Source organism: Crinia signifera, chromosome 4 (assembly GCF_055691185.1).
Source record: "Crinia signifera chromosome 4, ASM5569118v1, whole genome shotgun sequence".
Lineage (NCBI taxonomy): Eukaryota > Metazoa > Chordata > Amphibia > Anura > Myobatrachidae > Crinia > Crinia signifera.
The window spans coordinates 54799299-54811776 of record NC_139220.1 but is presented as its reverse complement, the minus strand read 5'-3'; the positions used below and the strand labels follow the sequence as shown (position 1 = coordinate 54811776).

The 12478-nt window shown below is 44.1% G+C and overlaps 1 protein-coding gene across 4 annotated transcripts in view; it reads left to right on the top strand.

Moving 5' to 3' along the window:
• Positions 1–12478, top strand: part of DOCK2 (dedicator of cytokinesis 2) — a 707149-nt gene that overhangs the window by 581260 nt on the left and 113411 nt on the right. For all 4 annotated transcript variants that reach the window (XM_083181781.1, XM_083181779.1, XM_083181780.1 and 1 more), the window contains exons 39-41: positions 4312–4401; positions 6988–7092; positions 11281–11422. In XM_083181781.1, coding sequence (XP_083037907.1) covers positions 4312–4401; positions 6988–7092; positions 11281–11422 — 337 coding nt within the window. The remainder of the gene's footprint in view (positions 1–4311; positions 4402–6987; positions 7093–11280; positions 11423–12478) is intronic.

Here is a 12478-nt window from a genome sequence, read left to right as displayed (position 1 = left end):
CCCAGCGGACCACCGCGACCCCGCTCCCGCATTTCACGTACCCCCATGAAAATGGGGGATCCTGTACCATCACAAGCAGGTGCCGCCCCTAGGTGCGAAATCCGGCCCTGGCTGCCACGCTGCAGGTTCCCCCACTGCCAGAAGTGTCCCCACGGTCCTCTGCACCAGCACCACAACTTTTATCAATGTCTTGCCCACATACCACTATTATACTGCCTCCTGCTCTCATGCACGCTCACTCCCTCCCATTGGGAGGAGACGCTCACCCACTGCCGGGAGCTGCATACTGTCCCCCACCCTCCTCCAGTTCTAGGGATGTCCATCGACCATCAATGATTTTAAATAATCGATGGTTTATGGCCGATGTTGAATACTTTTGCCATCAATGTTGGAGGACCAGATGGTTTCCCTACAACGATGGCAAAGGAGAACCGATCAAGTTTCAAATTTTTTTAGGCCACCAAGTTCTGATTGACCCACGGCCTATTCAGTCAGATATAATGGATGACCATCGATAGCTACAACAATCGATGGTTATCCAAGTAATATGTTACTACTATCGATGGCAGGGTGCAAAATCGCCATCAATGCCAACCATCGATGGTGTCTGCACCAATACCTATCCCTACTCAGCAACAGCCAAAAACCTTTATTACCCCTCATGCCCACACACCTCTATCACTGCCCTGCCTCCTGTTCTTCTGCCCCGTAACTTCCGCCAGTGGGGACCCGCTCACCCTGTGTTGCCCACATTCCCCTATCATGCTTTACCGCCCAGCCTCCTGCTCTCACGCACCCTAACTCCCACCCAGTAGGAGGAGATGCTGACTCAGGGGCACCGTCCTGTACTCCTGTGCTACCACGCTGGACCCTCACCCACTGGCAGAAGCTGCACAGTGTCCCCCACCCTCTTTAGTCCCCCGTATGCCCACACACCCCTATCACTATCCAGTTTCCTGCTCTCCTGAACCGTAACTTCCACCACTGGGGAGTCGCTAACGCTGTGTTGCCCACATACCCCTATCATGCCTCATAGCCCAGCCTCCTGCTCTCATGCACCCTAACTCCCACTCCTGTGCTGCCACGCTGGACCCTCACCCACTGGCAGAAGCTGCACAGTGTCCCCCACCTTCTTTAGTCCCCTGTATGCCCACACACCCCTATCACTACCCAGCTTCCTGCTCTCCTGAACCGTAACTTCCACCACTGGGGAGTCGCTGATGCTGTGTTGCCCACATACCCCTATCATGTCTCATAGCCCAGCCTCCTGCTCTCATGCACCCTAACTCCCACCCAGTAGGAGGAGACACTGACTCATGGCCACCATCCTGTACTCCTGTGCTGCCACGCTGGACCCTCACCCACTGGCAGAAGCTGCACAGTGTCCCCCACCCTCTTTAGTCCCCCGTATGCCCACACACCCCTATCACTACCCAGCTTCCTGCTCTCCTGAACCTTAACTTCCACCACTGGGGAGTCGCTGATGCTGTGTTGCCCACATACCCCTATCATGCCTCATAGCCCAGCCTTCTGCTCTCATGCACCCTAACTCCCACCCAGTAGGAGGAGACACTGACTCAGGGCCACTGTCCTGTACTCCTGTGCTGCCACGCTGGACCCTCACCCACTGGCAGAAACTGCAATACAGGGCATCTTTCATACAATTCTAACCATATTTCTCACAATACAAACGTTCACAAATTAAGGGGCGCAGCCCCTTACGCCGGTGTGAAGAGCGCCCGTAGGGCGCGATGAATCACCTAGTGTATGTATATTCATACATGTATAGTCATTGCTTTAAGTCTTGCTAACTAAATCTAAAGTCATACTGTACGTTATCTTTGCAAATATATGGATATTATAAAACTAATAAAAATTGTTTATAAAAAAAAGAGAAAATATATACAATAGTGTAGTACTGTATAAATATAATAATCTCTTGTTGTGTCAACGGGGACTATAGAAAGTGTGTTCCCAGTGTTCCTAAAATTCCAGGGATACTGCAGGTTCACCTCACTGGTCCGAGAACAGAATAGTGCTCACAAGTATGCTTACATGTAAGAAGCTGCATTCACTCAGATAAAGGTTTCTTTAAATCAACCGTAGGGACACTTCAACCATTCATCACAATGGGCAATGCTGGACCAGTTATAAAACAAGACCTTTGACCATACTAGATGTGACCCTGGTATTTGGTCTGGTACAAGAAGTGCTGGAAAATATATGACAGCCAATTGAATAAAGGCAGCGGTTCTCAAACTGTGGGTCCTGACCTTCTCAGCATGGGGTCACTTCTCTAATCTCAGTCAGTGATTCAAGTCTGAAATATCCATTGAATTGTCTGTTAGTTTAGACTCAATGCTGCCATGCACCTGCTGTCTGCTGACTACAAAATGCGATGTGATGACCTTCTGCAGTCACTTGCTGGGGTCCTGTAATTATTTGTATTGTGTAACGGGGTTTGAGAGCAAAATAGTTTGAGGACCCCTAAATTAAGGTAAACTCCTGCATATAAGGCAAACTCTACTTAGATACTCTAATTATACAAATGTTTTTAACTGGATACAGAACCCCTACTGCACATGCCCAGTACAGGCTTGGAGCATGAGCAGTGTCCCTACACAGTGGCAAACGCAGGATTTTCAGAAGGGGGTTTCCAGAGGGGTGGAGCAAAGCACGGAGATGGACCCTTACGTGACCCAGTATATGCCGGGTCAGTTAAAGTATTATAGATAGACCAAATGTATATAAATAATAATAATATACACACACACACACACATACATACATAACAGCAGTAGACCTGTGGGCATAGCAATGTATTGGGGTCCCTACCGATCCTCCAGCGGTAGGGGTGGGGGAAGCTTTGATGTCCCGCGGGTGGTAGGGGGTATTATATCAACCGCTCTGCATGTAGGGCCTGGATCAGTAATTTCCACTAATTACCCCTTTACTGCACAGATGGTGGGAGATGGGGTGGGAGAAGGGGGCATTGGGCTGAATGAAGGGGCCCTGATACATAACTTCCAGGGTGGTAGAGGATGTTTAATATGCAGAGGAGGGGTGTATAGTGGCGTGGGCTTATTATTCATAATTTTCTGGTGGGAGGACAGCTTGCGTGACTGCAGATATCTCCAGTTCCCAGAAATTTATTTCTTAGATTTTAATGGAATTAAAAACTAGAGAATCCCACCTACCAAATGGTATTGGGGACTAGGGGATCAGAGTTCAGGAGGCAGAGCAATCTGCCAACGAGTATATAAAACTACATACCAGGTGTGTGGAGCTGGAGCAGTAACCAGCTGCTGGAAGGCTAATATCTCTGGTTCTGGGAACAGTAGAGACAAGCTACTAGTGTCCATCAAAGGGGGAGAGTCCCAGCTTTTGGAATATACCCTCAGAAAAACTCTAAGTCAGACAGAACCTGAAATATCTGACTGGGAAGAGTAATTAACATGCTTGGATGGGGACCACTGTTTGAAGTCAGATATCTCCGGTTCTCAAGGGCTGATTTTAAAAATTCTTGTACCAATGGAAAGAGGGGACCCTCAGCTTTCAGCCTAGGGCCCTTAGACTCCTGGGGGGGTTTTCTGGGTACTCAGAAACCCCCCCCTGCGTGCTCTACAATCAGCAAACTGCATTACCACCACCACACTGCCCGAACCTGTATCAGGCCTATTGTCCACTACTAGTAAACTGTGTTCCATGTTTACTCTTTATTTGGATCCAGAAGCTTGCAGGGCTGTGTCTGTCTCTGCAGAGTTTCAATTGCTTGTAAGGGTATTATAATCACGAGGTTACATTTAACTAATGCACTGCCAGCGCTTATCAGAGCACTGGCAGCTGCTACATGCAGCCTTTTATTCTGACAGTTTCCGCACTCATCCACGGGCACCTGCAATTGTAGCAGGACTTTCATTTTTAGTGTCCTCCAACATTTGAACTGTTAAATGTATACGTTTTCTGGAGAAGCTTGTTTCAGAATTCAGATACATGAAACACTTATAAATAAAATGCAGTATTTGTAACAAGTACATGCCTGATTTTATTCATAAGTAATTTACTATTGATATTTGGATGCCATCATGATGCAGTTTTGAAGGATGACACTTTTTTGTCCTGTACTTTGCTGTCAGTATGCCCTTGCAGTTCAGCCCTGGTTTCTGAATTCTACTTGGCAGAGTTAAAGGGACATTTTCATAAATTAACTTTTATTTTGTTGCTCCAGAAGAAGAGATATACTCAAGGGCGAGTTACTGTAAGGTTACAAGAGAGCACGGTTTCACATTTTATTATGTAATTACATTACAGATGTGGGAGGAAGCAATTTCTCTGTGCAAACAGTTGGGAGACCAGTACGAAATGGAAATCTTCGACTATGAGCTTTTAAGCCAGTGTTTGGTAAGAACATTTGTTTTAACATCAGCTGTAACTGTAATTATGTTTGTAAAATATTGGCTTCAGGCATTGGATACATATAATATACAGCTTATAATGTACATGTTTGTTCAACCAAATATCTATTTATTCATTCTGTGATGCAGTGGCAGAACTTGTGGTTGGTGGTGAGCCCAGGTGCAAAGATATAATTTGGGCCCCTCACCTCCACCCCAACCCAAGTTCACAATATGCAAGATGGCAGGGGTTGATAGGGAGAGGCAGAGGGTGGCAGGAAGAGGCAGAGTGTGACAGTGAAAAACAGTGGGTGACAGGGGCAGTAGTGGGCCCATAGTCCTCAGGGGCACAGGTGCAATGCGTCTGCTTCACCAGTGGTAGTTCTGCCTCTGCTTTGATGTCCAACAGACTAACCGAAGCCCCATACACACTAAAGGATATTGGGAAAGATATCACTTAGAAAGAGCTTCTGAGCGATATATTTTGCAATATCGTCTAGTGTGTACACTTAATATCCTTAGAGATGCGCACTCCCATGCGTGGTTAATGATGATTGATGGCTGCAGAACATGCAAGTCAATTTGGCTATATAGGCAAACAACCTGCATGTTTAGCAGATCTTGGTGATGTCACTGAACGATATCGGCAGCAGATATTTTTCAGTATACATGCACAATATCGGCCACCCTCGACCGATATAGTTTACTATATCGGGATAGGCCGGTTTGGCTAGATTGTATGGGGCTTTATGAATACTGCATTGAAGATTTCACTTATGATGCAAACAATCCATGATAATAATTAGACATTAATAAGCACATATTTTACAGATGGAGCAAACACTGTACATTATACAACGGTATTGGAACAGTTAGTTCTTATACACGCAATATTCATTTATGGCAAACATAAGTGTATTAGGAGAAAGACAAAACTTATCCTTTTGTTTTTTACTTTTGCCTTACTTGATTGAGATACCCAAAATATGGCAACCAGTTTCACCCCTCAATGCCTGTGGAGTATTTCATCAGGAACATGATATACAGTAGGCTCTTATTCAGATCTGATCGCAGTACAAATTTGTTCTCAAAATGGGCAAAACCATGTGCACTGCAGGTGGGGCAGATGTAACATGTGCAGAGAGTTAGATTTGTGTGAGTTATTTTGTTTCTGTGCAGGGTAAATACTGGTTGCATAAACTCACCATCGGGTATCCCCCTGGTCCACCCCGTCGGTTGACACACTTAAATACAAACTTATCTTTAACCTTACATAACTTAACCTAAAATAAAGACACGACACAAATAGCTGGCGTTTCAAAAGAATGTCAAATTTATTTTGACAATTAAACTATTACTATGAATGGTGGCGGCACTAAAAAACAATCACTATAGGAAAGGTGGGGTTAAAGATCACTATGCATACATACATCGCTGGTGATCACTCTCCCTGGTCAGCCACCAGGCCTGGTGGTGATGGCCATCCCCCGGACAGAAGCATGGCCCATGACAATCGATGTTGAGGGAGAGTGCACCCCACTACCTACACACACACACACAGAGTTCTTAAAGAATGACTGTTCTTTACCGCCGCCGAAGAAGAAGAGAAATAGGGAAGGGTGGGTGGGGCTTCTTGGACAGAGGGTGATCACTATTACTCATGATCATTCCTACCCTGTCTAAACCCTCCCCCTGCTCTGATAGGCCTTCTGCCCATCCTTATTAACATAACATGTGACCAACAGCAGAGTGACCCCTGTGAGAACCCTCAGTGGTTTATGTTCACCTCAGGCTTAATCAGCCTTCTGTGTTTCTTTATTTTTACACTGCAATTTAGATTTCAGTTTCAACACACCCCACCCAAATCTAACTCTCTCTGCACATGTTACATCTGCCCCACATGGTCTTGCCCATTTTGAGAACAAATTTGTACTGCGATCAGATCTGAATAAGGGCCATAGTCTCTCCATATCACCTACTAACATCTGCCTATCAGGCTCCCTGTGCTGGACCTTCCCTGTAAACCCATTTAATCATGATGCCACCGGCTCTAGGAAGTAGAACACTTCCCAGAGCACCAAGCTCCACAAGGTGCACTGTACCTGCTCAGAGAATCCCTTGGATGCTAGGCATGCTCTAAGCCACATGCAGGTATCTTTGGGCAGCAACGGTGCCACTCCATTGGACCCACCTGCGCTCTCTGTTACGGTACCACTCACACACCCAAGTTAAGTACACCAATTTTTAATCTGAGATGAATGCATCAAGAGCCATTGATTTCATGAGATAAATGTAATTTAAAAATTTGTTAAATGATTTCTATAAATATCAAATATAAATGTGTACGTTGTTCCTCATATACAAATACATTTTTGATCTGCAAAATGTACATAGCCCATAGTGAAAAATTAACTTGTACATTCCAATGATAAGGAAAAAGAATTTCACTTGTTTCTGTCTTTTAATATACAGTAGAGAACAATCTATGCTACTGAACCAGTATAAAAGCTAAGATGTAAATACTGCAGATATCAGAACGATAAAATAGCAGACTATGTTTAGTTAATATTCCCCTTATGTTTTCTCTTGGCAGAAACAGCAAGCAACATTCTATGAAAACATAATGAAAATTCTTCGTCCAAAGCCAGATTACTTTGCAGTTGGATACTACGGGCAAGGGTTCCCAACCTTCCTCCGGGTAAATGCTTTATGTGAACACATTACTCATTTTAATGCTCCCAATAATGTGTTCAATTAATATGCAGATGTACTTGGATTTACAAACATAATATAATATGTTTTGGTGAGTGAGTTGATTCTGGGCCTACAGTAAGTCATGTTTGTACTCATCTGAGTGATCGGTAGACTATGCATGCAACACGATTGCACTGCGCATACCTCAAGAAACATTTGTGATCAGTGGCGTAACTATCATTTTTTCACTCCCCCGCCAAAAATTTTGCAGCGCCCCCCCCCCCAGTAAATTTAGCAACCCTCCCCCCATCCGCCCATGCCACCCTCGTGCCGCCTTACCCCTCCATTCAGCAGGGACCTGCAGATCTACTCTACGGTGCGGTCCAGGCTCCCCTCCTGCTTCTATGAAAATGGTCCATCACAAAATGTCCGCCTCCATACAGCAGACAGTTTCACAGAACAGTCTGCTGTATGGGCGGCGGACATTTTATGATGGTCCATTTCCAAAGCAGCAGTAGCCAAGAGGTGAGCCGCGACCGGGGAGATCTGCGGGTCCCTGCTAAGTGGAGGGGTAATGCGGCATGAGGGGGGCATGGGCGGCATGAGGGGGGCATGGGCGGGGTGTAAGGAGCATAGGATGGAGGTGCTGAGGCGGAGCTACCGGCAGCTCTGCCTGTAAATAGTGTAGCATGACGGGTGGGATCCGCTGTGACAGTGGGCCCCAGTGGCGCCTGCTCCCCCCACCATCGCTGGGGCTGCGGAGCAATACTTACGCCACTGTTTGTGATGCTGCCCATAGTGATTGACAGGTAGGAACTGTTTGGGGGTGTTAACGGGGAATACAAAAGCATGTACATACACTAGCATTGCTACTGCCATGTCCAGTCTGCGTGACCTTAGATTCACTGCTTCAGGATTGTGTGTGGGTATGTATGTATGTATGTATGTATGTATGTCAAAGCAAAGAAATTGTAAAAAAAAAGATGTTTTCAAATGGCCAGGACAGATTTCTTGGTACCCTTTAGAAAAGATGATAAATAATTGGATAATAATGATATTTAAAACTAGATATCTGTGCGGATTCCCGTATTTTAGTTTTATCATCATCGTCTGCTTGGGTTGGATTCTGATTATGGTTCCGTTTGACTAAAAAATGTCCCTTTATTAGTCCTGATCTAAATCCTATCAAACATCTATGGAAAGAGCTGAAACATTCAGTCTGATGAAGGCACCCATCTAACACGAGACAGCTGCAATAGGTTACTCCAGAAGAGTCGGCAAAACTACAAGTAGACAAGTGGAGTCCTATTAAGATCTGGAGAAATCTCATGACTGCACAATGCCCCTACACATTGTTCTACAAAATATTAGTTAATCGGTCCCATCAGTTTTGTCCATGCCATTTTCATGTATTTTATTATTCCAAATATTCTGTGTTCCTAAATCAACAAAAGGAAAAGTTTAAAGCCCCATACACACTAGAAAATATGCAAAACAAACAACAAAGTGTAGAAAGTCCCAAGGCGCTATCAGTCCTTGCAGCCTCAATTCCAAAAGGAGGACCACTTGGTAATCCTCTCTTGCAGATACTCCAGAACAAATAAGGAAATGATGGCTTGACTTGTGTGTCCAGTGATGTAATTTTTCTCGAAATGAAAAAAACATAAACAAAAAATGTGTGTAAGTGACACAAAATATAAATTTAATGGGGTGAGATGGTTCCCAGTACTCACTGATTTAACAGGAGACTTAAAGCATATAGAGGTTTCTTTAAACTGTTACATCCAAACACAGCAAACCGATAACCAATCTTTATAGCCAAAATCACCGCGTACCATACTCACTGCAAGTGCAGGTGTTATACACATGTAATGGTATCTTTATGGAGATGGTCCCCTTTGACTCTACTCTCAATGTTATCCCCATGTTTGGCGGTGATTTACCAAAAAACAAAGAGGAGGACCGGTCTCAATAAAAAAGTTCAATTTAAAAATACCTGTAGTGTGGCCCAATGGCCATAAGCCACAATTACAGAATAAAAGCAAAGGAAATAAAAAACTCACTTAGAACGACACTAGAAAATATTGTTTACGATTGATATTGTGAATGATTTTGCACTGAACTACCGTTAAATGATATAGTGCATATACACTGGATGATATCGTTAACAACTGATGGGAGTATGCATCTTTAACAATATTGAGTGTATGTGCTAAGCCAGGGGTGGCCAAACCTGTCCTCAAGATCTACCAACGGTGCATGTTTTCCAGACAATCTGTGGTGATCTATAGTAGGAATGAATGCAGCATGATTTAAAACGTGACAGTTAGTAATGACTACAGCTGTGCACCAGCTAGGTAACCTGGAAAACGTGGACCGTTGGTAAATCTCGAGGACCGGTTTGGCCACCCCTGTGCTAATCGTTAACAATATTGAGTGTATGTGCTAAGCCAAGGGTGGCCAAACCGGTCCTCAAGATCTACCAACACAAACGGTGCATGTTTTCCAGGCAACCTGTGGATCTATAGTAGGAATGAATGCAGCATGTTTTAAAATGTGACAGTTAGTAATGACTACAGCTGTGCACCAGCTAGGTAACCTGGAAAACATAGACCGTTGGTAGATCTGAAGGACCGGTTTGGCCACCCCTGTGCTAAGTGATATTACAAATGTCTAAAATATCGCTTATTGTGTATGGGGCTTAATTTCTATTAAATATTTCTATTAAATATGGCAATTACTTTTATCACTTTCAAGTTATTTCAGAGAATAATATGAGTTTTTTTTATTGAGGGTTCCAACATATGTATCTACGACTATATATTTTTTTGTTTTTCATTTTAACATTCGGCAAATAGCCAAACCCCCGGAATTCAACTAGTAAAGCAAGGAGAGAATTGATTGGGTTGGAACTGGTAGAGAGGATATGGTCAATGACATAGGGCCTATATCAGCATGGATCGCTAGTTAGAGAAAAAGCATGATCAAAAAAGTCACCACCGGGACAAAAAAGAATAACTGCCCCTTGCAAAATAGGCAAGTGTATTGCAAATAGCGATGCATTAGCAGATCCATTCCCAAGAACCAGACCATCAAACAGTTTTTCCATCTGAGTCTAGAGCCTCCCCGTATCTGCAAAGGAATCAGACTGGAAGTGGTCATCGCTGACGTCAGAGACCCACCCCAAAAACATTGTGGAACGCCTGTGTTTTGGCAAACACACCCAGAAAAAGCCACGTTTCTGCTGCTATATGCCGACTTACCGTCAATCAAGCTACGACTTCTATGCAACTGCTATGCGTAGAGATGTTTCTATGCTAATTGTCGTTGCACAAGCACAATGCGAGGGCATCACACATGCAGTTATTTGCTGAATTAGGCCCATATCGCTGTGATTGCTGTTGCCCTGGCCTCTATTCATTCATAGAACATAAATGACCGAGCCTTGATCCATTCTGTGTGAGAGAAATTAATCTGAGAGGGCACCACTGGCCTAATCCTAGACGAGGGAGACCTACAATGTAACATTGAGGTCTCAGTCCCCAGTGCTCAAGCAGAACTGATTGTTTTCCGGTCTTCCCCGTTGAATGCCTTATTCACATCCCTGGCAAATGGATCTTATGGGACAATCCCATTACTTACATGATAAACTAGGTCAATCAATTTAGTGTTTTTATCTTTACTTTTCTAAAGTACAAGTAAAAAACTGTTCTTCAGCACTTAGGTGGTTCCCATACAGTAAATCACCAATTTATGATTGAATAAATGTCACAGTGTTTTACCACCATTAATTTCTTTCCATGAATGGATAATTAATTCCTTCAAATGAAATCCTCCTCCATATACGGTACCATGTGAGTAAAAGAAAAAGTGTAGACAGTAAACACTTATCTATTTTAATAAAGGTGTATACTTACGATAAAAGGGGATAACAACAAGCATGGGTGTCCAATACCCGGGCCAATGCAGGAAACAGAGCCGTCCCAGCAGCAGGGCAGTCCAGTCTAGATCTGGCAAAAGTCCTCCTTACTGATTGGTCGGAATCCTAGTGTCCCAAGTTTAGAGTAAAAAATAAGTCAGGTTAAAATACGCCAAACACGCTTCAGATCGCAATGATCCTTACATCCTTTTACAGTAATACGTAAAATACATTTATTATGTAATGATTTATATACATGATTTATATTTTCAGAACAAGGTGTTCATTTATCGAGGCAAAGAGTATGAGCGGAGAGAAGATTTTCTTGCACAACTGATGAGTCAGTTCCCTTTCTCAGAGAAGCTGAACACTACCTCACCTCCTGGAGAGGATATCAAAGACTCCTCTGGACAATGTATCCTTATACCGAACAGTATATAATGCCTCTATCTACAGTATCTAGCTATCTATCTATTTCAGTATACCTTATTCTAGATCACACGCAACTAGGCCAATTTCGCACTGCTGCGTGTGGTTTTACCGCTGCCCGCCGCTCATACAGCCGGTGCCAGTGTGCCCTAAATGCCTAAACATGCATGAACTAGTTCTACAATGCTTTGAAGTGTGTTCCCCTGCTGTGCGATTACACCCCCACTACTAAGAGCCAAGTACTGGTTTGTAGAGCTGGCTCAAGTGCTACGAGTCAGGTGCTTCTATCGGCTATGGATCATTGGGTAGACAGCAGGATGGTCAACACCATTAGGTCAACATGCATTAAGGTCAACATGACTGTATGTCAACATGGGTTAGGTTGACAGCGTCATTAGGTCGACACAATCATTAGGTCAGCATGGAGAAAGTCGACAGTCAAAAGGTCGACATGGGGTTTTTCACTTTTTTTTGTACATTTTCTATTTCCACACAGTCGACATGGACACTGGAACGTAGCACCGCTTCCCCTCACATGGCTCGCTGCGCTCGGCACACTATTTTATTCTCCCGCGACGCCCTAGTGGATGGTAGTGCATGAAATACCGTCTGTAGGCACATGTTAAAAACCCCATGTCGTCCTTTTGACTGACAACCGTCCCCATGTCTACCTAATGCTGGTGTCGACCTAATGACCATATTGACCTTCCTGCATGTCAACCTTAATGCACGTCGACCTAAATGCATGTCGACCTAATGCTTGTTGACCATCCTGCTGTTGACCTAGTGACCGTATCCCCTGCTATCATTCCCTTGTATTTTTACAGAGCCAGGTTCTGGTTATGCTTTTGAGTGGGGGAATGATTGCATACCTCCCAATATGACCCTCTCCAGGAGGGACACAATGCTCTGTTCCTGGACTTCCCTGGTTATGTATGATTACCATCATCTGTGTTGAACAGGTGAACAGGGTAATTGATAAGAAAGGCGTTTCACCACAGGTGATGGTAATCATACATTAAGAGGAAAGTGCAGGAGCAGA